This window comes from Baudoinia panamericana, assembly GCF_000338955.1.
Source record: "Baudoinia panamericana UAMH 10762 unplaced genomic scaffold BAUCOscaffold_13, whole genome shotgun sequence".
In the NCBI taxonomy this organism is placed as follows: Eukaryota; Fungi; Ascomycota; class Dothideomycetes; order Mycosphaerellales; family Teratosphaeriaceae; genus Baudoinia; species Baudoinia panamericana.
The window spans coordinates 672,448-694,755 of NW_006911269.1; the positions used below are offsets into that span (position 1 = coordinate 672,448).

At 54.4% G+C, this 22,308-nt stretch overlaps 9 protein-coding genes across 9 annotated transcripts; 4 read left to right on the forward strand and 5 right to left on the reverse strand.

The window, feature by feature from the left end:
* Positions 1 to 45: 45 nt before the first annotated feature.
* On the reverse strand, positions 46 to 5,616 carry BAUCODRAFT_78584 (uncharacterized protein; the record flags this gene model as incomplete). The annotated part of the gene is made up of 2 exons (XM_007682339.1): positions 46 to 413; positions 471 to 5,616. The coding sequence occupies 2 exons, from the start codon at positions 5,614 to 5,616 to the stop codon at positions 46 to 48; spliced, it is 5,514 nt and encodes a 1,837-aa protein (XP_007680529.1).
* A 402-nt stretch (positions 5,617 to 6,018) lies between these two features.
* BAUCODRAFT_38393 (uncharacterized protein) lies at positions 6,019 to 9,255 on the reverse strand. The gene is made up of 2 exons (XM_007682202.1): positions 7,975 to 9,255; positions 6,019 to 7,922 (listed from the first exon to the last, which is right to left on the reverse strand). The coding sequence occupies exons 1-2, from the start codon at positions 8,975 to 8,977 to the stop codon at positions 6,466 to 6,468; spliced, it is 2,460 nt and encodes an 819-aa protein (XP_007680392.1). The 5' UTR covers positions 8,978 to 9,255; the 3' UTR covers positions 6,019 to 6,465.
* Positions 9,256 to 10,227: 972 nt separating this feature from the next.
* On the forward strand, positions 10,228 to 11,273 carry BAUCODRAFT_160056 (uncharacterized protein; the record flags this gene model as incomplete). Its single annotated transcript, XM_007682532.1, has 1 exon — positions 10,228 to 11,273. One exon carries the CDS (start codon positions 10,228 to 10,230, stop codon positions 11,146 to 11,148), a length of 921 nt encoding a protein of 306 aa, XP_007680722.1. The 3' UTR covers positions 11,149 to 11,273.
* A 414-nt stretch (positions 11,274 to 11,687) lies between these two features.
* BAUCODRAFT_97248 (uncharacterized protein) lies at positions 11,688 to 12,146 on the forward strand (the record flags this gene model as incomplete). The annotated part of the gene is made up of 1 exon (XM_007682533.1): positions 11,688 to 12,146. A coding segment is annotated over exon 1 (420 nt), but the record flags the coding sequence as incomplete, so codon positions are not given.
* Positions 12,147 to 12,600: 454 nt separating this feature from the next.
* On the reverse strand, positions 12,601 to 13,919 carry BAUCODRAFT_126331 (uncharacterized protein; the record flags this gene model as incomplete). Its single annotated transcript, XM_007682534.1, has 2 exons — positions 12,601 to 13,475; positions 13,541 to 13,919. The coding sequence occupies 2 exons, from the start codon at positions 13,917 to 13,919 to the stop codon at positions 12,601 to 12,603; spliced, it is 1,254 nt and encodes a 417-aa protein (XP_007680724.1).
* Positions 13,920 to 14,916: 997 nt separating this feature from the next.
* On the forward strand, positions 14,917 to 15,401 carry BAUCODRAFT_285939 (uncharacterized protein). The gene has a single exon (XM_007682535.1). It carries the CDS (start codon positions 15,083 to 15,085, stop codon positions 15,383 to 15,385), a length of 303 nt encoding a protein of 100 aa, XP_007680725.1. The 5' UTR covers positions 14,917 to 15,082; the 3' UTR covers positions 15,386 to 15,401.
* Positions 15,393 to 17,679, reverse strand: BAUCODRAFT_569715 (uncharacterized protein; the record flags this gene model as incomplete). The annotated part of the gene is made up of 4 exons (XM_007682536.1): positions 15,393 to 16,850; positions 16,904 to 17,286; positions 17,367 to 17,592; positions 17,643 to 17,679. 4 exons carry the CDS (start codon positions 17,677 to 17,679, stop codon positions 15,400 to 15,402), a joined length of 2,097 nt encoding a protein of 698 aa, XP_007680726.1. The 3' UTR covers positions 15,393 to 15,399.
* A 256-nt stretch (positions 17,680 to 17,935) lies between these two features.
* BAUCODRAFT_286024 (uncharacterized protein) lies at positions 17,936 to 18,479 on the reverse strand. Its single transcript, XM_007682537.1, has one exon. The coding sequence runs from the start codon at positions 18,375 to 18,377 to the stop codon at positions 18,084 to 18,086; it is 294 nt and encodes a 97-aa protein (XP_007680727.1). The 5' UTR covers positions 18,378 to 18,479; the 3' UTR covers positions 17,936 to 18,083.
* A 101-nt stretch (positions 18,480 to 18,580) lies between these two features.
* BAUCODRAFT_78523 (uncharacterized protein) lies at positions 18,581 to 21,817 on the forward strand (the record flags this gene model as incomplete). Its single annotated transcript, XM_007682335.1, has 2 exons — positions 18,581 to 21,564; positions 21,628 to 21,817. 2 exons carry the CDS (start codon positions 18,581 to 18,583, stop codon positions 21,815 to 21,817), a joined length of 3,174 nt encoding a protein of 1,057 aa, XP_007680525.1.
* Positions 21,818 to 22,308: the final 491 nt, after the last annotated feature.

Consider the following 22,308-nt stretch of genomic DNA (forward strand, 5'->3'; position numbering starts at 1 on the left):
GCCATCCAATTACACTTAACAACCTTCCATGTCGCAGCCCCTCGTCTACTGATGGAGTTTCATATGCCGCAACGCCTCTTGCGGCCATTCTTCACTGCCCACGCTTGTTCTGTTAGCTACTCGCAGGCCATGCGTGGATTGCGGAGCTGGCGTGGGAGAACCTGTCCGGTAGTCTATCGTGGGTACCATGGACTCGACTCTCTGCGGATGGCTTTCGTACTGTGAGTAGTAGTCGTACGACTCACTCGGATGATACGTTGACTGCATGTCATATTCGTTACGGGCCGTCTGCGTTCGTGGAGGAAGTTGTTCGGGTGAGTCGAAGCTCATCTGCTCCACTGGCGAGTAGTCGAGAGTGGTGTTCAGTTGCAAAGGGCGTGGTGTTTCGTTGGTTGGCGTGTCATCACCTCGTGCTTCTGGCTCATCAGTATTCCTACCAAATGTGGTGGAAGAGTCATGCCGTGAATGACCGGGGATCCATCCCTCCTCTTGCGTCTGTATGGGCGCCAATGGTACGCCCACACCATGCAGCGGCTCCTCTTCGGCAACTGGCATTTGCGTGACGCTTTCGACGTGCCGTAACGAGCTGCCGCCAGTCATCGTGACCCGCCGTAAGCTACCGGCTCCGGTGTACCCACTCTGTGCGCTGGCTCTTCTGCCTCCATCCTCCGCTACTACGGTGCCCACGCTGCCCTCTGCATCCGGGTCCCGAATGCTGAATTGTGCGATCGTTCGCATCTTCCGGCTAACCCAGCTTGCCAAAATCTTACCACGCTGCTTCTCACCGAGCCGTGATCGTGGGAAGTCACCCTGTGCCACAAATGCTACAATGTCGAGCACGAGCTGATGCTCGTTGAGCACTGCGTTAACAATGACTGGTACGATCGAGGCAAGATATGCTCTTGTCCGCACTTCTGCGATAAGAACCAGTAGCGAGCCAGCTTGGAAGACGGCGCAGCCACTATTGACGACTGCACGGTGACAGCGCTCAACGCTCGCTTCCACATCCATTGGGAAGTGCTGTAACCCATTCACCTCAAATGTCTCGCCAACGCTACCAAGGACGAACAAGACCTGCATTTCCACCATATTGCCACCAGGACCAATTGGCCTGTTAACATTGTGTAAAAAGCCGAGATCACCAGTCCTAACGTAGTGTACATCAGGGTCGCCGTCAATAGTCCTTCCGTTGAACCGCTCCGCATCGAACGGATCTTTGGATCCATAGAAAGAGTAGGCGTTCGCTTCGGACTGTACCCATATCTCACCGTACTCGCCCACCAGACACAGTCGATTCGTTTCCGGGTTCACGATGCTGATCTGGGTACTGACAGGTACCATGCCCGAATCCTGTATCATAAGACTGAAGGGCTCCTGGTCGGGATCGACAGGAACTATCAAGCCTCGCCGCAGCGCCTGGGAGTCAAGGTATAGCTCGATTGGCTCGATGCACATGTAACTTCGGCTTGCCACCATTGGGTTGAGGACGTGGCTATACACTGTGTTGATGGCTGTTCGGTCCAAGCCCGGTTGCGCAAAGGCCTGCCTTACTCGCTGGTAGACGTCAGCTTTCGGTCGCTGCTCTGTGGATATCATTAAGTTCTTGAGCTCATGCAGAGGCGTTGCCCGGCCTGCATTGTGCGCAATAGCGTGATCGAGCATCTGTGCAGTCGCATATGTATCCTTGATCTTATATCGCGACAGTGTTTGGAAGAGTATGTTAGGGTTACCAGCGAAGTCAACTGGAGACACAAGGTACGTGGGCGCGGCAAGGAAGATGCCCATCATGCACGTATGCAAGAAGCCAAGACCCATCGTGCTTCGGACACAGCCGAGCACAGGCCTGGTAGAGGTCATTTGACACGTCTCCTTCTGCACTTTACACAAGGCCATAATGGTACTGTGTCCGAGCTGTACAGCAATACGTCTCTGGTCCGGTGTCCAATAAGTCCATATGAGTACCGGGTAACCTGGTTGTATCCAAGCAGGCCGAATGATTAAGCCGAGCTCTCTACACCCGTGCGACTGCTTAGGCGGCTTCGTCGTGTTGTAAGTTGGAGGTATGTTGACCTTCAAGATGAGTGCCGACTGCTTGATGTGCTGGCTCACGTTCTTCTGCCGCAAAAGCGTGTCAACATCAGCATTGACAAGCACTGCCTTGATGCGAAAATCAGCCATCATATGGAGCAATGCCGGCGCATCCTCGCCCAGCCGGTTGGAGTCGATCGGTGCCATAGGGACTACGATTGCGCCAAGGCAGATTGTCGCGTGGACGGCGTAGACAAAGTCTTCGGAATGCGTATACATGAGCAGCAAGTGGTCCCCGGGTTGAACCCTGACCTTATTCTTGAGGTACACTGCCACTGCTGCCACCTTCTGATCGAACTTCTTCCAGTTGACGCCCTTGCCTTCTCGACCTCTGCCGTCAATAGTGCAGTAGCTGAGCTCTTCGGACTGCCGTGACACTCGCCATTGCATGAGATCGTGGATGTTGCTGAACTGGTTCAGTGGCGTGCTCGTGCGGTCATCAATGACAACCTCGCGATGATCGACACCCGAGTATTGCTTGTCTGCGTGCATGACTAACATGTTTTGCCGGGCTTGACTTGCGATTACGGACCAAATGCCTCCTGCAGGGTCATCACCCAATGGCAGGTTCTGCACTGCTCGTTCCACGCCGAACTTGACATGCACACACGGAAGGTTGCCGTTATCAAACTCTTTTCTGCACAGCATGTTGCCAATATCTCGCCGGCCGTTCTTGATAACACGGGGTAGGGTGTTCGGCGCTGTCATCATTACACAGTAAACTCGCAAGTGGTGCTCATGGTACAGCACCTCCATGACACGCTCACTGAGAGAATCCAGAAACGGTATGTCGAGCTGTCTCGGTGGGCCGCCGGTAGTGGTAGGTGCTGTACTCGCTGCCTGTGTCTCAATGAGTATGATTGGTAAGTACTCGCCATTAACGTGAGCGTCAAACGCAGAGCAGTCGTAGATCTTCGGTACCGTCTTCATGACACTGATGACGAGGTGCTGTACGAAGAAGTACCAGTGCTCGATCTCATGGGCGCCGTGTTCGACCCACTCCACGCGCTGCCGTATGCGATCCTCGTACAGGCCCAAAACGTATATCTTGCCTTCGATGATACAGCCAAGCAAACCTGTCCGCAGAAACTCAGGCTCCACCAAGACCGGTGTTGGACTGCCTTCCACGAAGCGGTACGGTCTTGCATGGAAGATGGTCTCTGTGTGCTTCGGCAGCGCCCAGAAGCCGCCAGACAGCGACGGTGAGTCGACCCATATTTCGCCAACAGTAAACGGTGCGCACAGAAGGTTGGTTTCAGGGTCAACCAAGGCAAGGGTTGCGTCTGGAAGCGGATAGCCGAATGCGCCTGCCCTCACCGTCCCAGGCTCGTTTGCGCGCTTACGCACATCGTCGCCCTTCGCCAGCACAACCACTTCGTTGGTCTTCAAGCTTTCTTTGTCAATGAGCACCTCGCTCAACTCCGTTCGGTTGCGCCTTCGAATCTTCTTCTTCTCACTATTGGCACCATCGATGAGGCTTGTGTAGCCATTTGCCGCAGTAGGACTATTAAGCTCTTCGTCGCTATCCGCCTCTTCTTCTTCCAACGTGAGGGGACAGCCCATGCGCTCTTCGCCGCCTAGCCAGTCACGGACAGATATTATCATGCCGCCATGCTCAGGCAAGCACAGCATGGGTGCTACCAGCTCCCTTGCACGCGGGTTGCGCATCGGTTTCAGCCAACGGTCTGCCAAGATTTCGTGGAACTCACAATCTACCGTAAGACAGTCAATCAAGCAGAGCTTCACACAGCTGAAGTTGGGCTCCATCTTCTTCGTGAAGTTGCGCGTTGCCATTGGATCCTGCTGGTAGTTGTACGCCGCTCGCTTTAGTCCAGGATAATCTGCCACCATGACCGTTGCACGGTACTTAGTGATGAGATTGGCATACATGCCTGGCGTATCTACCGTCTTGCTCTCAAGCCAGACTGTGGTGTGTCCGCCGTAGACGCCAAGTAGCACTCCCAGGATCAGACCACAGCCTTCCCGAGGGTCAAGATACGAGAGGATGATCTCTCCTTTGCCTTGCCGTGGGGCGACGAAAGTTCCATCTGAGGCCCGGAGCTGCGCAGAGAAGGTGTCTGTATCCTCGCCTTTGGGTATGGTAGCGATCATTGCTGACAAGCACGCCATTTGATGCATGATGGTACGGTGCGAAAGGACAACCCCTCTAAGGTCGCCAGTAGGCGCACGCGAAAACTCGATGTACGCCAGGTCAGGCACCTGCAGTGGATTTGACTCGTCTTTCTTCTTGGGGTGATACGATCCGAATTCATTCGTCTTCCACCACTCTACGCCAGGTGGCCACTTTAAGCGCTGCGCAGAGATGTCGCGGTGAAAGATCTTCAGGTTGTTGTCCGTTGTAAGCGCCAAATGTGCTTGGGTGGTCGTCAGAAGCAAGCTCAGCTTTTGATAGTCGTCAACGTTGTTGATCGGCACAGCTACAACCCCAGCTATGAAGCAGCCAAGCAGGGAGATTGCGAAGTCAATGACCTCGGTGTCGCGATACACAAGCGCAACCCGATCGCCACGGTAAAGGTTCGACTTGTCCCGGATAAGCTGGGCGACCTTTTCCGCTCGCGAAGTCAGCTTCTCCCAGGTAATAGAGCTGATCTCCTTTCCTCTTGGATCAAGCACCCAGTAAGCCGGCTGTCGAGCTTGCATCTTGCCACGATGACGGAGAACAGCACCGATGTTGTCGAACTTCGACATTGGTATATTGCCGTTATGAGGGTCATAGACGGCGAAGGGTACATCTCTGGGTTCAAGCGGCATCTGATGGATGGCTGCCGTAGGCAGTTGGCTGAGAGGAGGCGGTATGGCGGCAGTCGGCGAGAAGGCTTCGCCCTGCGAGTATCTTTGCGGCCCTCCATAGCTCTCTCGCGGCTGGTCGTCCATCAGCTGCTGTCCGGTGAAGTCGGAGAAGTAGCCTTGCGAGTCGACCATGGTGCTCAGCCTGCTGTTACCATCTGGCGAGCTCCAGCCTTGTTGTTCGCTCGGCGCTCCATTGTCCGGGTTGAATGCATAGTCTGAATTCAACATCGTACCAGCCGAGCTGTACATGCTGCCTTGACTCTGCGGTCTACTACCTGGTGATACGGATCCAACCCCGTGCGAGAACTGTCTCTGCGCTGGCGGTTGCGGCCTCATGCCCAGTTGCTGTTCTTGAAAGCGCTGCACCTGGCTCGGTGGTCCCATGTCGTATCCTGGTGTTGGAGGCTGTACCCGGATGCCAGTATTTTGGGCGAATGCGTAGCCGCCCGCCTGGCTGTCGCCCTCATCGTAGGCATGATCCTCGTCGTTGGATCTGGCGTAGGGCCCAGCCAATATGCTGCCAAAGCTCTGCCGATTCGCGCCGCTTGGCCGTTCACCAGTCTGACTCGCAGCATCATCGCTACGATCAATGCTTGAGCCGCCATATTGTGACAGAATCATGGTTCGTCTTTTATAATACCCCTTCTCAGTAAGCTCTCCCTCTTCGAAATCACGATCAAGCTCTTCGAGTTGCCTCTGCAGGCCGCCTTCCGCCATGGTTGCAATATCCGGTCAATCATGCGCGCCGATAGCGAGACCACCATCGAAGCAGTGGTTTGTCCGGGTGTCAAACCTTGTTCATCAGGCACTGTTGGGTAGAATAAATCGCTTGACGGGGATATTAACGGGCCGGCAAATACATGCAATCACCCTCCGCCACTCCGTACTCCAACAAATCGTGCCAATGGGCTGAGGGAAGGCTTCTTCTTCATAGCGGAGGGCGCAAGACAAGGCGTTTGACTGTGGGGCCCCACGAGCTCGCACATGCCTCCCGCTGTACGAAGAGCGCAGTCACACAAATCGATGACGTCCTCTACAACACGAACATGTAGACATTGGAACACCGCCTGTTGAACGGCAGATATACTACAGTCAGTCAACAGAGGCAAAGGAGCAATCCTCCTGGTTGAAACGGTGAGTAATCAAGCTAGTTGGAACGGAGCAGCAACATGTGCATAAAGCCGTAGATGTGCTATGCGATACAGAATCCCTTTCCTATACTGCAGGAACTCGCCGTAAGTGATCGGTATCAATCTGATGTAGACACCTCCAGAACATCCACAACAGCATGACCAAAAATTCCACGGCCAATCTGAAGCATCACCCACCAACTTTGTTGGGGGCCTTTCACTGCCCGAACGGGTCATAATCCAGCCACAGCCTACAGACTCGCCTCAAAGCCATGCCGGCACGGGACTGAATGGAAGACGCGCTGTTGCCAACCAAGGTCCGGGAATTTCTGTAGCCGTCGTGGCAAGCATTTAAACTTTCGCACGGGCGCTCGAATGGCGACGGCGTTGCTTGTCAGCAGACGTGGTGTTGTAGACGTGTATCGATAAAACGCCATCAACCATTCGGAGAGTAGGCAGGCCTTCGCCTGTCGTTTGTACCTGGACTCCAGATGCCACCACCTGCACCAAATAGCATTGGTCTCGCAAGGTCAGACGAGGTGAAGTTGCTGTATGCATGGATTGCGCCCACATTGGGCCCCGCTGCGTACTGCACTGCAGGTGCCGACTCGAGAGAAGACCACGAGTCACCAGCCGTGGGCAAGTGTTGGGAAGAACCGCTCCGAATGCTGTTCGCAGAGTTAACGCGGGAATGAGCCTGGCGTGTCACTTGCGCGGGCGAGCCCAAGGTCCCTGTAGGTAGGCCGACTGGAAAGTGTGGCGATGTGGACATTGCTGTGTCGTTCCACACATCGGAGACCGATTGTAGACATTCGCTGGACCTGGCGGATGGAGCATTCCTCGGCGTTCGCAACGCGGGCGGAGTTGGCCGAGTGGCAGCCCGCACGGGATGTGGCTGTACCGGAGTCTGCTGCTTAAGCTGATAACTGGTCACGTTCGCGGAGAAGTCGTTGTGGTTGTCGTGTGTGCCAATACTATTCGGCCGGCCATGGGTAACGGCTGCAGGGCGCTGTGTGTGCTGCTGCGGGGGTGTCGTTGGACTGTCGTGCTCTCTGTCGTCAACGAGACACTCGATCATATGTTTGAGCTGGGCCGAGCGCGACTGTGAGCCGTTCGAGATGTGTCCGCTCTTGGGCACTCCATTGCGAGCACGGGTTGGTGTGGAACCGTTGGCGGCTGCAGCAGCATAGCTGAGAGGCTTTGGCGTAGCTTTGACTGGTCTTGACGTTTTCGGCGGGTTCTTTCTCGCTTCTTCCTCGGCTGCGAGTGCATCGGTGAGACCCGTGCCGTAGTAGATGCGACCACCAACAATACCGATGGGTGCCGCTTTCTCTTCGTGGGCCAAGTAAGACCCGTCGTCCAGTAGCCCCTTGACTCTTGCCAGCATCTCCTTGTCCGGAGGGAACCGCACAACATTAGCGTCGGAGAATCGCGGCTTCAACGTGCCGTCAGCTGCTCGCCAATTCTTCCAGAGAAGCTGCGGCGGCTGATGCAGGGGATGGAAGCCCACCGTGTCCGCGTCCTCCTCGAGCATGTAGTCCACTTCGTACTCGTCGAGAGCCCAGACACCGAACAGCTGATCGTCGGCAAGTATGTCCGTTGCATGAGCATATGCGGCCCAGAGATCGACAATAGCGTCCTTCAGAAAGTCGTCTTCGGCAAGACCTGCGAGCAATGCAATGTTGGAGGTAAGCCACGAGCTGTACAAGCGAAGTGCAGGAAGAAGTAGTCGTGATGTTACCGTAAGGTTGCTTGCCAGGTTGTCGTCATCCGTGGTTTTACGAGCTGCATTGCACAGATCGTCGTAGAAGGCATGTAGCAAAACAGTATACCACTTGATGTTTAATCTGAAGAGATAAAAGAAAGCCAACTGATCTTCTACGGCTTGCCGTTCTGAAGCTGTATTAGTTATTGAGCGGAGGTAAATGTTCAGTTGAGCACTTACCCTGGAAGAGCACACCAGCGAAGTATTGCGCCGACAGGTTGACCATCGCCATACGCACTAACGTCGAGTCGAAGGCCGTAGCCGAGTAGCGAGTTACACCGTCGAGCTGACCGAGCACTTCGCGCTCGAGCTCGTAATGAGAACTGAACGGCTCGCCCTTCGAGCACATACTGTGCAATCGGACGAACCATCCGGTGAGGATATGCTTTTTCATTTCCGGGTCATTCGGTAAGCCTTTCGGGATCAGCTCCTGTTTGTCCCAAGCGACATTTATTTTGCCAAATTCAAGCTTGAGGTTCTTGGCAGCAGCTGGATGCGGGTCGTCTACCACGATGGCGCGGTAGAGATGGTAGATAGCGCGCAGGTGATTGCGCTGTTCAAGCGCGACCACCGCTTGCTGGTGATGCCCAAGTCCGGAGTCGGGGCGTAGAGTGGAGGCCAGACCGTAGTAGCCGATCGCCGGGCCAAAGTCCTGCACCTTGTCTAGGTTTTCCGTGGCACGATACCGAGAGAGATCACCCAGGTAGATGAGAGTTTGGTGGCAAGAAGCAAGAGCCTTAGGGCGCAGCTCCAACGCTGACGGCGAGGAAGAGCTTTCACCCTCCCCTTCTTGCTTTAGCGCATGCGCTACAGCCTCTAGCTCTGGTATGCCACCAAACGTGCTGTTGAGCTGATGGATGTAGGTGCGGTAAAAGCGCGTGCAATCCTTGAGCCAGTCTTTGAACAGCTTCTCCAGCTTGCGAGTTTCCACTGCGTGACCGCTCTCAACCTTGCGCAAGTCGCGCAGCGCACTGGAGAAGTAACTCTTGCCTTGAACATGAGCCTGCCATAGCCTCGCATGACGCTTTTCAGCGATGGCGAAGTCTGCAAATGTGTTGACGAGACATATCTGTCGGTAGTCGTTGTAGGCTTGCAAAAGGTCGCCGATGGGCCGGCTTTTGTCGTTTAGCAGCTCCTGCACACGTTGTTCGGCTGTTCGCTCGCGTGCAAGCGAGTCTTCCATGCTTTGTCGTAGGAAGTTTTTTTCTTGCGATGCATTAGGCGGCACCGCTATCTTCACTGAGCAAGTGGTGACCTTTCGGTCGTCGTCGTGGCTATGTCAAGGTCGTGTTTTCGCCGCGAGCCTTGATGCCGATGCGATCCATTTGGGTCGTCGGCGGTGGAGGCGAAATGTTGATGCAAAGGTGCCGATGGAGTGAAGCAGAGAGTCAACAGTGACTCGGGGTCGCCAAGTGGCTGTTTCAGTGATCAATCCAACCGTGGTGCGCAAATAGGTAGTGCATGTATGTATTTAGCATGCGGTCCAGACGGAGCGCACCTCATGTGGTCCCGGGAGTCCGGGACTTGCGCCACCATTCACGCCTCAGGCTCGCATCTTTCTCGTCTTTGTGTTAATCCGTTAATCCGAGTTGGTAGTTCTCTTCTATCCAACGCATTCAGGGCATTTGGCAGAAACGAGCTATTGATACCTAGAGTCGATGAGTAAACGCTCGTTAAAATACCTGCTCACTTCGAGTGTCGACTAGCAGAGGCTCAACGCGCTTGCCACTGTCCAAGCTCCCGCCGTGATTGCGGTTACTACTGCTGGCGACGCTGAACTTCCACACTTTGGAGGACAGCATCAAGCATACGGCGCCATGCTTCTGGAAGTACGACAGAGTTGAGGACATCTCTCCATCCATATGGTCTGCCGGCAAGGGGTGGCGAGTGTCATCCTGGAAGATCTGGCCTCTCATTCAACGACCACATGCTAGAGACAGTACACCATTGCACAATCACAACTGAGTCCCCTTGACCCATGGACTGATATGCGCCTATCATTTCCGGATCACACTGCCGCCTGATTCCACTGTGTTGTACCCAGATGCCACCTACAAACGTGCGGCCACGAGAGCTCACTGACGGTCTTTGTCCAACGATCTGTAAGCTCCTTCGGGTTAGCGTCATCTACTGTGACCAGCATGTGAGTAGGCAACTGGACGATTTTCATGGAATGTTATTCGCGGCATAGCCGCATTGCAATCCGCATTCACGCTGGTGTGTATCCCTCGTGGCGGTGTTGACAACGCGCTTAATTGGGGGCCAAACGGGCGCTACACAACGCAGGTGACAGGTCATATTGCACATCCATTTATAACAAAGCAGGTCCACATGGTCCAATCTCCTTCCTTGTTTCTTTGTCTCGGTCAACATATGTCCAACGCAATGTCGTCGAGCATGGACTTGCCAGCCATAAGCTTCCCAACTTCCAGGATGCCGAGCAGCATGGACTTTCCTGTATTCAGCTTCCTAACCTTCGACATGGCTCCAGGTAGCAACGAGACTGCTACTATAGCGGCGAAAGCATTGCTTTGGTCCATCGCTGCCTCGTTCTTCGCTATCGGCTACTCAGAGGTGCTCTACCGCGGAACCAAATACCTCTACCAACGAGGAAAGCTACTCCGCTACTACCCGCTTCCGCAAGAGCGACACCTCGTCGAGGCATGGTCGTCCGCCTTCTTTTTCATCCTTCCGACGGCGCTGTTCGCCTCCTTTCACACCAAGGATATTGATCGCTCATGGAGTTTTAACCCGATCGCCATTGTCGCCTATACGGGACTTTACCTCGTCATCCATGACGTGTACTTCTATCTAATCCACGCCAACTTCCACAAGAATCGCTGGCTGTACAACTTCTTCCACGATAAGCACCACGAATATAGCTACAGCATGAACTGCTACATCGTCGGATACGCCGAGATCCTTGAAAATATGGTCCAAGTTGGCGTTCCCTGGCTGGTCTGGACCTACATTGCCGGTGGAAACTGGTGGAACTGGCTATTGCCGCTAAGCCTGATTGTCTTTACGACGCTCGTCGGTCACTCTGGCTACAGGATGTCGACAATCGTGGCGGCTTTCCATCCGCTTGTCATACCCTTCACGTTGATCTCCGGCAAGTACATGCTCACGCCAGGTGACCACCAAGTGCATCACAGTCACCGTCGCTACAACTTCGGACTATTCTGGCGTTTCATGGATCAGTGGCATGGTACCTACCGTAGGTGCAATGTGAAGGCGTACGACGTCGTCTTCTGGACGGAGTGGGCCCGGCAGAAGGAGGAGAACGCTGAGCAGGCGAAGAAGTGGCTCAACAAGCATAATGTCGAGTTCGAGGAGGTTGCGTGGGGCTTTTAATCGAACATCCTTGATTGATAGCATTGCAGAGATGCTGACTGTCATGTGAGGCTGTTGTATTGCAGCGAGACATCGCACGATGGAGCTTAGAAAGTGCATTAGCGACACCATGGGACAGCAAGGGTAGTAGTGAACAGTCTGCGGATCCCGAGAACTGCTCGTTGGTTACGCGAGAGTGTTCTCGACGGCGTGCAGCAGAGCTGTTACCTCCGCCACGTTTGCCGCGAAATTTTTCTACACCTTACATTCACTGCTCAACGTTCGTAGCTATGCGTACGTGATTCCGCATGCCGACGGTGTTCTCACTGCAGGAAGCCACGCTCGCTTGCTACCTCCAAACTCGAATACCTTGAGTCTGCATCACAACTTGGGTACTCAAGATGTCGGAATAACATAGATCTGCTGCTCAAGCCTTATATCTCAGATGACGTTACCAGAGCTCGCCAGCGAATCGCTCTTCATCTACTACTGCAGGGCACACGACACCGCCTAACCCTACATACACCGCCGTGGGCTCTAGTATGTCGAAACGCGTGAGGAGGAAAGATTCGACCTCATCGTCCGAAGACACAGCTTCCATGCAGGATGGTGAGAGTGCGTCACACAAGCCGAAGTATGCATTCATCCAGCCGGTGAACCCAGTAGCACCCATCATGCACTGTATCTTGCCTCCACATAAGCCACTAAGCTTTAGTACTTACAGCGAGTATGAGGCGCATTACCAGCAATCACATTCGAACCGCTGCAGCGAGTGCGAGGGTAACTTTCCCACGGCTCACTTCCTCGAGCTTCACATTGCGGAGAATCACGATCCCATCGTGGCTGCCAAACGTGACGAAGGAGAAAAGACTTACGCTTGTTTCGCTGAAGACTGCGAAAAGGTGTGCGCTGGATGGAAGAAGCGGCGCAGTCACCTCGTAGACAAACATGGCTTTCCGCGAAACTACGACTTCTTCATCGTCAATACTGGGGTTGATGGTAGAAGAAGTATGCTACGGGCAGGCGTAGACGCGCAGGGTCACCGGGCGAGCAGTCGAGAAAGGAGCGGTGCAGCGCGTTCAAACCCCTTCTCGACCTCACCGACCACAGTGGACAGCTACTTAACCATCTCGCCACCTCCGGGGTCGACATCAGCTGTGAACTCTCAGACTACTGTAGACGATCTTGTTACATCGACGTCGGCACTGAGCCTCGTCCCTCGGGCCGTCGCTGGAGGTGGGAAGAAGCGGCAGGCCGCCTCGCCAACGCAACGCGACAGGCAGACTTACTCAACGCGCGACACTTGCTCTCTTGTGGAGACACGGCCTGGAGTGTTGCTTCCGCGCCTGCTACACCCTTCGCTCCACTGACCTGTCCGATGCCACCTACACCTCGGCACCTTGGCATTACTGGGCGTTCGCACTGGTGTAGGAATTGTCCACCCATTAATGCTGGGCTGTACCGCAACCGATTTCAGCCAGGCACGTTGACGGCTACCTTCTCTCCATTGGCAGTGACCTTACCTCCAGCCCTCTCCGCTACCTTCTCTGACACGGCGAACAGCTTGGTGATGGCTTCCACCGTCGTGTTTCCACCGGAAAGCACGATGCCCAAGTTCCAGCCTGCGTCGCCTGCCTCTCTCTGCACCAGAGTCCGGAATTCTTCATTGTACAGAATGGTAGCCAGTCCGACCGCGGCAGAAGGCTCAATGAACAGCTTCGCTCTTTCCATCGCTAGCTTCATCGCGGCTTTGATTTGCTCCTCGGTGACGCTGAAGATTCCTGCGCATTTTCCCTTGTCGGAGATGATGCTCCACGGGATCTCACCAACTGGCGTCCGTAATCCGTCTGCAATGGTCATCGTTTTGACAGTTTCTATGCGCTTGCCGTGCTTCAGGCCTAGCTCAGCGTCGTTGGCTCCTTCGAACTGTGGCTCAGCGCCGAAGACCTTGATGCCTGTCCCATGCAGTGCAGTGCATATTCCACTCAGCATACCACCTCCGCCAATTGGTGCAATGACGGCGTCCAAGCGTTTCCGCCCGGCCACACCAAGGTCGTGGTCGTGACTAATTAGCTCCTCAACCTGCTCCTCGAATTCAAGAGCTTGCGTCCCGGCGCCCAGAATAATGTCCGGGTGATCATATGGCGGAACAAGCGTAGCACCTGTTTTCTTCATGATGTCTGAGGTCACGGCTTCACGCTCTTCGCTCGTGCTACCGCTGAATACAACATTGGCACCGAGACTTTGGGTGCCGGATATCTTGGACGGGGTGCTGATACTTGGCATGACAATGTGTGCCGGTACATCATACGTCCTCGCTGCAAGGGCTAATGCTTGCGCGTGGTTGCCTATAGTGTTATTCTGCGATCAGCTATCAGCGATAAGGGAGAGTGCTACTCAGGAATCGACATACCGCTGCTGTGTGTGACAACGCCCTGTTTTCTCACGCTCTCTATACCGTCTACCTCGATTAGGCGTCCTAGTGCATGAAACGCACCTCGTGCCTTGAACGCCCCTATCCGCTGCTGATTCTCGCACTTGAAAAACAGCTTGACATTTGGGCGCGCAGTAAACTTTACCGGGGGACCAGATACCTCACCGTGGTGTGGACAAGGCTCAGAAGCAGTGTTCGGCCCACTGCTTGGACATCGCTGCGACTGCGACGTAGAAGCAAGAGTGTTGAGGGTAGCACAAGTCACCACCGGTGTGCGCCTGATATGCTCCTTGATACGCTTATGTGCCGCTTGTACAGACTGGCGCTCCAGCGGTGGGCACGTAGATGTATCCGCCATTGCGATATTTAGCCACGGACATCGTCTCTACGGTAGACATCTAAAGTCGATCTGCGCTAGGCCGAAGAAGGAAGGCGTGAGAGCACGGGAACGAACGGCCAGCCGACAACCGTCTCCCACATCCCATGAACATTTAAATGTCCAGCTGATCACTCCTAACGACCAATCCTGTGACATTGTGTGGTCGTCAACGCTCTGAAATACTTAGCCGTTCTCCACGATAAAAAGTTCAGCCACAGGGCCGTAAGTCTCCAAGACGCCCTTCAACGCTCGGCACACGTCAGGGGTTTTCCGAACACCTACCGAGGAACAATATCTCTGCGCTTGATGACTGGATGGCCATCCAACCTCGTCCTCGTGTCCGGTATGCTTGGCATGACATACGTGCCATGCTCGGCGATAACCCTCTCCGCGAGACTTTGTAGACACCGCCTTGGCGCCATGTCGTTCTCGTACAAGAGGATTCCTTGGGTTGCCGTATTGAACCGTCTCAGCTATACCGCAATCAGTTGTGTTGTCGAAGCGCGCGTTTACTGTATGAGGTTGCTACGATCAGCGGTTATAAGTACGGTGGGCGTGCAGCCTTGCCTTTGATGTTTGCTCTCGTATCGAAGCGGGTACGCAGTGACAGGCAGCCATCTGTGTTCTCGAACAATCTATTTCCTCTACAAAGCCCAGCGATGTCTGCTTTCATTCTCCGCACCCTCACTTTTGCACTTACTCTATCCTTCGCACACCCCTCCGCAGCGTACGATCTACTTACCTCGTCGTGAAACGCAGAGATCTTCACTAAACCTCGGAACAGACAGCAGGCCGACCCAGGAGTGAGCATTAGGTTCTACGACAGTAACATCCTGTCTGCCGGAGCATGCAGCGAAGATGCCACCAATGGCTTCCCGAACACTCTAACCTTCACGGCCAACAATGTCCCATACACCACGACATGCTTCGACGTGGACGCGACTTTTAACGGAACTATCAGCAACAACCCATACCAGACCGTGTATGACGGCTACACGTGCTTCAACACCTCATCTGAACGTCCCTGCGCCGTCAACTACACAGTCACTGGCGCCTCCAGCTATAGATTGAGTGGCAATTATTCGACTATACATTATTCCCAGAGAAACGCGACGTATGTGTCGAGCCAGGATCTTAGCGTCATGGGTTCTCTCGTCTTCCAAACTTATGCTGGTCGAGGGTGTTCTCCGTACGAGGTGGTGAACGCCACCAACGGAGGCTCTATCCTCGAGCCGAGGATACGGTGGGATTGTGTTGTCGGTGGTGCTTGCTCTTATCTGCCGTACGGGGTGCAGAGCTTTACCATCGGCCCTGCCAGCAAAGCTTCTGGGGAGGCAGCGTGTGACCTTGCGAAGCGCTATGGAAGCACCAGCGCAGCTTCACGCCCGAGTTCGCAGAGTATGATGACGGTGTTGGTTGTGCTCGTCGGATGCGCTATACTATGATGTTTTATATGAATCTACGTTTCAGCACCGAGCTTAGCAAGCTCCTTCAAGAAGCTCTCGGCATTCACCAGCTCTGTGCTTCCGTAAATGACTCGCTTCCTGCTTACAGCGCCTGCAGCGCCTCCACCCGGTCCACTCGTCCGCTTGGCCCACTCTTGCAAGTTGCCGTACTCGTCCATGCTTCCTCCGCCAACGGTGAACACGATGGCTTCAGTAAAGCCCTGCCTTCTCTGGCCAAAAGAAGCCTCAATACCTCTGGTCTGCGCGGTGCCGGCCCGCGCATCTTTCGCGCTTGGCGGCATTGTGCCTCGAGCGTTCGCTGACCGTGGGTCGAAATACAAATAGCCCTCCGTTTTCTGCAGAGCGCCGGTGGAAGCGTTTTGCGGATCCATCAAGCTCTCGGTAATCTTCGTTACCGTCAAGTCCTTGTTAGCAGGCAGGAAGTTCTTGACCCCGGAGATGAGAGTATCAAAATTGGCGCCCAAGCCGGCATCCTTGAAGCGGTCTGTAAGTCGGGACGAGATGGAGCTGAATCCGCGGAATAAGTTTTCGGACGTGGACGACTGCTGCGGTTGAGTGGGTGCAGACGAGATCATTGTCATCCTCGTCACTTCGCGCACGCGTCTAATGTAGGCGAGTGGTGTCGAATCTACGCCAGTCTTCTTCAAAGCGTCTTCGAAATTGGTCATTTCGGTGCGTGACACGTCTTGCTCGGTGCTGAGGAACCAGATGATGAACAGACGCAGCTTGTCGAGCGGCTCTTTCCCCTTGTCAGAGTCGTTTAGGAGTTCCAGCATTTGGGTCTTCGTCTGCTTCTTGGTATCTTCCTCAAGCTGAAAGAAGTTGTCGAGCTGCCGGTCTTTGATGCCTTTCAGCAGTGCTGTTGCGATGTTCATGTGCATGTCCAGGAGAGCCTTTCGTTCTCGCAACTCTGGTAAAAGGGTGATAGCGGCTTTGAGGTGTTGTGCTGATGCGCTGGTGTCATTTTGTAGATCTTCAATCGAACTGGCTCCAGACTTCTTCGTGACTTCGGCTGCGTCATCCGTGTAACGCTTGAGCTCAGCATCGATGTCCTCAGCTACTTGCGGAAAGGGTACGCCGGCGTTCTTCTTCCAGAAAAAGTCGTTTGCAGTCAGATCATACGAGCGTTTTGTGCTGCCCTTCCCAGAGCTGCTGTCGTCGGCTGGCGTTTCCAGCGTGATTCGGTTGAGATGCATGCTAAGTACATCATGTATCAACGACTGGTATGTCCATGAGTGCGATAGCATAGGAACGAGATCCACGTTGCGATCCACAATTACTAGTACTGGACGAGAAGAAGGCGTACTTGTCACAGCGGCTGATCGGTTGCCGGAGAATAAATTGTCCTTCGAATTCAGTATGTGATCCCGTAGCTTCCGGTCGAGCTTTGCCGCAATCATTTCAGCCGCGCCACCTTTCGGACAGCGGATGATAGGAATAGTGCCTGCATGGAACGGTGAGCCAAGCATTAGCATCCACTTCTGGCCACGCACATACCCATCGTGACTGCCACACTAAACAATCCACTGACGATTCTGTCAATGTGCGTATCGAGCTCCTCGTCACTTGTCTGCGCGCTGTTCATGCTCCAGTACGTTTCCTTCCCCATACCAAGGCTAAATAGGCTAGGCTCACTGACAATGAAGTTCAGATACTGGTCGTACACCTGGGTGATGTGTTCAGAAGTCCCAGCTTGAGCTGTTTGTGCGGCGAAGTCTTCAAGCAACGGCCTAGGTATCGAGTGAAGAAAGTTGACATATGCTGGGGAGTAGAGCCCTTTTTGAAGGTCTTGTGTAATATGCTCCAAATTGGCAGCTGTTGGCTCAAGGAGGTAGACCACGGGCACGTCCGGTATGGCATGTCTTTGCTGGTTGATATTTCTGACATTGGCCAGTCAGCGATTGCTGTACGGCTACTCAGCATCCTATGCGCCGAAATCATGGCACGCCTTCCGACATACAAGTGGATCGTAATGCCCCATCCTCGCAAATCATTCACCCGTAAAACAGTACTGATGACGTCCCGCCCAAGGTTATCAAAGACTAACACCTTCCATATGGGCTCGCCATCAGAGTTGAGTATAGGCGTTGATTGCGGTATGAGGCCGTTTGAGGCGGAGACATCATGGTGTAGCTCGCCGGTTTCCTGAGGCGTGTGGTTGAGGTTGAGGACTCGCTCGATTGCGGCTGTACGTGTCAGGAGCCATCCTCCGAAGTTGCAAGTTGCGTTTACCAACCTACTTGACGATCCCGCAATGACTGGTAGGAGGACATTGTTGTTTGTGGCTGTGGGACAGCCTATCTTCAATCCCGCCCATGCAGATCTACCATGTCAAGTGTCCTGTAGCATCAGGCAACAATAATTAACACTGTCACTCTGCACAGTTGTCCTTGTGGACTTCGCGCCGGCATGCTGTCAACTTTCCGAATGCGATGCGTGCATGACGCACGGACGCGTTGCTTGATTGCTGGCCTAAGGCGCCGATTCTTCGCCTTAACATCCCGTCCCTCTGACACAGTTTCTTCCTCCTTCCATCAACAACATCATACAACCAACGAGCACCCTTCATCAAACCCTCGCGCTCCTTGTCCTCATGACGGTACGTGATTGAATGGGGCCGAGTTGGTATTACGGGCGAAGGGAGCTTAGTGTACTACGCGTGTCTTTGAAGGTCGTGTTACTCACAGCCAGTGCAAATTGCGACCGTCACTTCAGTGACTGGCGAGTAGTGCGCCTTCTGGGCACTCCAGACAACTCCTTCCTGCATTGATTCTGTCTCGAGCGCTGTTTCAGGCTCACTTTGCCTGCGACAGCACAATTTAAGCTGTCCCCGTGCATACTGCATACTGGAGTGAACGCCAGAGTACCCGCCATCGCAGGCGCGGCAGAGCGTTGTGGGCTGGTACGCAGTGTCACTTTGACCGCCCAGACTGCACGTCCACTGTTCTACCACGACCTGCACCGAAGACATCTACGGCCGCCACGAGAGACACGCCAACGAGCTTGCAGTTCCTACAACCCTTGCCGACCTTCGCTGTCTCACACAAGAGAATCCCCGCTGTCATAGACTCCCTCAATCACCGCTCGGCTTTGTGTCAGCCAAACTGCACGGCTATCCCCGCTTCGTGCACGGACCATCATCTCAAAGCGGACTTGGTAGTTCAGCCTCGCGAAATGGATCAGCATAGTGGTGATGGGTTCAACAATCTGTTCGCGGATAGTAACCAGCAATATCAAGCATATCATGACAATTCCTTTCTAAATGGCAATGATCCCAATTTTCCCGAAGCCACCTGGGCCTTAAACGCCAGCGGTTATAATCCGAATCCGGCCCTGTCACGTGTTACGCAGCCTGGTTTGCCGAATTGGCAGAACGCGAGCCATCTGTCTGCCCCCTTGGCAACAGGCAACATCAATGGTCAACCCGCGCCATACGCTCGGTCACTGTCCCACAGTCCGGCACCTTTCGGCCAAAACAACTACACCGGATACAACGTCCACCAGAATCTGCAACAATATCAACAGCAGCCACAGTACGATCCAGCCCTCTTTGGCAATCCAGCGCAGGACTTCAATACCAACTTCAACGGCTATGGCAATCACAATCAGAGCTTGGGTACCATTGCCCCGCAAGCTTTGCAGCAGGAGATCCGATCGCCCACCGTGAACGTCAATGCATACACCGGCATCAATTACGCTCAGAACGCTTTCAACCAGTCACGCTTTGCCAGTATGCCTGCTGTGAAGAGCATCGACCAGATTGCGCTCATGCAAGCCATTCCGAAGGGTACCGACAACGGATATCTTTCCACCATCGACTTCGACGAGATCGTTCGCGCCACCAGCACTGAGCGCATGGGCAAGTTCCTTACCATCGGAAAGGAAGCACAGGAATGGCCTGTCAACCGCACAACTACTCTGCCTCATTATGTTCCTCGCAAATCCAAGAATGAGCTCCGAAGGCTTGCCGGCAATGATCAAGTACTGCTTGACAAGATCGGGAAAAAGTCGCTGAAGCACAAAGCGCTTACTACTGCCCCTGTAGCCTCTTCAGCGGTTGCTGTTGCCAAGGGAACGAACGCTTCGGATGAGAGGATTAAGTACGAAGGCGAAACGTCTAGTAGCGAAGAAAGTGACGATGACGACTCCTTGTACTCGTCAGAGGAGGAGTCAGCGGAGTCACCATTACCCCAGAAGCGTCCTGATACCCCAAAGGACGCTGTCGAATACGACACGATCAAGGCGCTCTGGAGTTCGAAGCGCAAGCCACTGGCCGCTTCTGATATCAGGACCGCGCTGGTTACTTTCTGGGAGATTGTGAAAACCATCCGCGACCGCTGGAAGATTGACCAGGCTGCCGTTACCCAAGCCGAGGAGAAGAACCGAGTAGGCGAGTTGCCACTGCTTAGAAGTAGGGTCAAGGATCAGCGTGATATGATCGAGGTGGCGTGCAAGGCTGCACTGAAGCATGGGCATCGGAGTATTGTTGACAACCTGGGTCAGAACCAGTCACTCGTCTTCGTGTGCTATCAATTCTTGCTTGACAGGTTTAAGGAGGATGACCTCAATGGCTCGCTGTCTCGCGCTATCCTCGAACTGATGACGCGCTTCACGACGTTAAGTGACGCCGTACTTGAAAAGACCCACCTCGTCAAAGTCTTGCCCAAATATGCTAGGAAGGGCGACGCCAAAACTCAACATTATGCCAAGCGTATCATGGCGGCTGCCGCTGCTGTTGCCGCGAACGATGCAGCCGAACCGACTACAGCGACCCAGCATGGCGCTGGAAAGCCTGTCACTGTGGCATCGCCGCTAGGCAAGCGTGTGGACCAAGGTGCAGTAGCTGGTGTAAAGCGTGCTGCCAGCAGCGTAGCAGAGGGCGTCACGGTGAAGAGGGTGGCAACCGTGGCTACGAAGGCCACTGCGTCGCCGACTGCTTCGAACTCAAATGGCGTGGTCAAGAAAACTTTCTCTGGCGCGGAATCAGCAAAGACCACCGCAGCCGCAGCCCCTGCGACGAAGACAAAGCAGGTTACTGCCAAGCCGTCAGCGTTCTTCTCGAGTTTGCAGTCTGCAGCGAAGAAGCCTGGTACGTCGATCAAAAGCGGCGCTTCAGCTCAAGCGAGTGGCGCGAAGGCTGCCGAAAGGAAAATGGTCTTGCCGACTACGACTGCGGCCACGTCTGCTGCACCGAAGTCCACCTTCAGTTTCGCCGAAACTATAGCGAACCTCGGCAAGCCGAAGGAGGAAAAGGTTGCAACGAAGAAGCCAGAGAAGGAGGCTCCGCCGGAGACGCCGGAGCAGCTGGCGAAGCGTTTGAGGAAGGAGACGCGGCGTAAATTGAACGTAAGGTTCAAATTGGGCGAAGAACTGGTGGAGATCCGTTACTTCACGCACGATCCTGATGAGGAAACCGGTCACGACGACAGCCAAATGCGCGATGTGTCCGATGTAGGAGGGGAAGGTCGTATGCTCAAGATGCATCAAGATATGATGGATGTGGACGATGAAGGCGATGAGGCAGATGACGGACCAGAACCTACTCTTATTGCGTGGAAGGCGCCAACACCGGTCGACTTCACCGTTATCGACGATGAGGAGCGTAGCAAGAACTTCTCTCGCTTCGGTGGTAGCCTCCAAACAGAATCCGAGGAGCGCAAGGCAAGGGAGCAGTACGAAGCGAACACTCTAATTGTGTTCTACCCGGACAGGAACGACATCCCTCCCACTCCGAAAGAGCCGGCGAATCCACTTAATGGCGAGCCTGCAACGGAGAAGAAAGTGTTTGGTGCACCTAACCGCACCTTTGCCGCTCGTGCTACGCAACGCAAAGCCATGCGGCCGCAGCCATACCCGGCACAGCAACACATGCCTGCCAACCAGCAGTCCTTTAATATGTCGGCGCTCAACCAGTTCGGCAACAACCAGCACCGGCCGACTAGTGCAAGTATGCTGGCGTCCCAATCGACCACGCCTCCACCAAACATTGACATCCAGCAACTACTTGCCAGTCTCCAACAAGCCCTCCCGCAGAACCAGGCCGTGCAGCAACCGCAAGCGCAACCGCTGCCCAACTGGGCCCCGCCTCCGGCCATGGCACCTCAACCGAACGGACAGCACATTGACCTCTCTGCCATCATGGCTGCTATCGGCGGCCAGTCGAGCAACACCCAACAGCCGATGCCCGATCCTTTCGCTCCGTCAGTGACAAGCGGCTTCAGCCCTCAAATGCAAGCTCCGCAGATGGGAGGACGTGACGACAACAACCCCGACGATCCGATGTCTAAGCGCCATCGAGATCAAGGCGACAAGAGCCGCTTCTACAAGACGAAGGTGTGCAAGTACTGGGAGGATGGGAGGTGCATGAAGGGTGACAGCTGCACGTATTTGCATGAGCGCCCGCCTCCGTAGGACGAGTGTGAGCAGCACGTAGTGACGGTGGTGCAAGGTGATAGAGTAGGAGTCCATATAATGGTCTCTGGTCAGGGCTGAAAGTTCTACTTTCCATAGTAATTTGCTGATGGAAAGCTTTGTCTTGGCGTACAGCGTGAAACTCACGTTGAAGGTAAAAAGGCGGTCTGAAGGCAGCTCTGCGAGTGTTGTCATGGTACATATGCGAAGACAGCATACACAAAGCAGATAGCGAACAAAGGTCTGCTACTGAGCAGTTGACTTGCCTCGCAGCAGGGTTCTCCTTTTCGCTTGATCGCCTCGTGGTATTGCGCTGGCGGCGTGAGACCATCATGAGCCGTCCCACTTCAGCTGCATTCCATCGTAAAGCTGAACGAATAGTCATTCGAGCTATGAATCTTCTTGCGAGCTGTCAACACGATTCCAACCGGCCCGCCTTCGCTCGGCAGCAGAAATGCCGTAGAGCGCAAGCGAATGCACTGAGTGGGGAG

Excerpts from the sequence above, each read along its gene's own strand:
- BAUCODRAFT_38393 (XM_007682202.1), bottom strand. The coding sequence starts at position 8,977 with ATGGAAGACTCGCTTGCACGCGAGCGAACAGCCGAACAACGTGTGCAG. Across the intron at positions 7,923-7,974 it reads CGCTGGTGTGCTCTTCCAGG|AACGGCAAGCCGTAGAAGAT; the intron begins GTAAGTGCTCAA and ends ATACAGCTTCAG.
- BAUCODRAFT_285939 (XM_007682535.1), top strand. The coding sequence starts at position 15,083 with ATGGGTTCTCTCGTCTTCCAAACTTATGCTGGTCGAGGGTGTTCTCCG.
- BAUCODRAFT_286024 (XM_007682537.1), bottom strand. The coding sequence starts at position 18,377 with ATGTCTTCGGTGCAGGTCGTGGTAGAACAGTGGACGTGCAGTCTGGGC.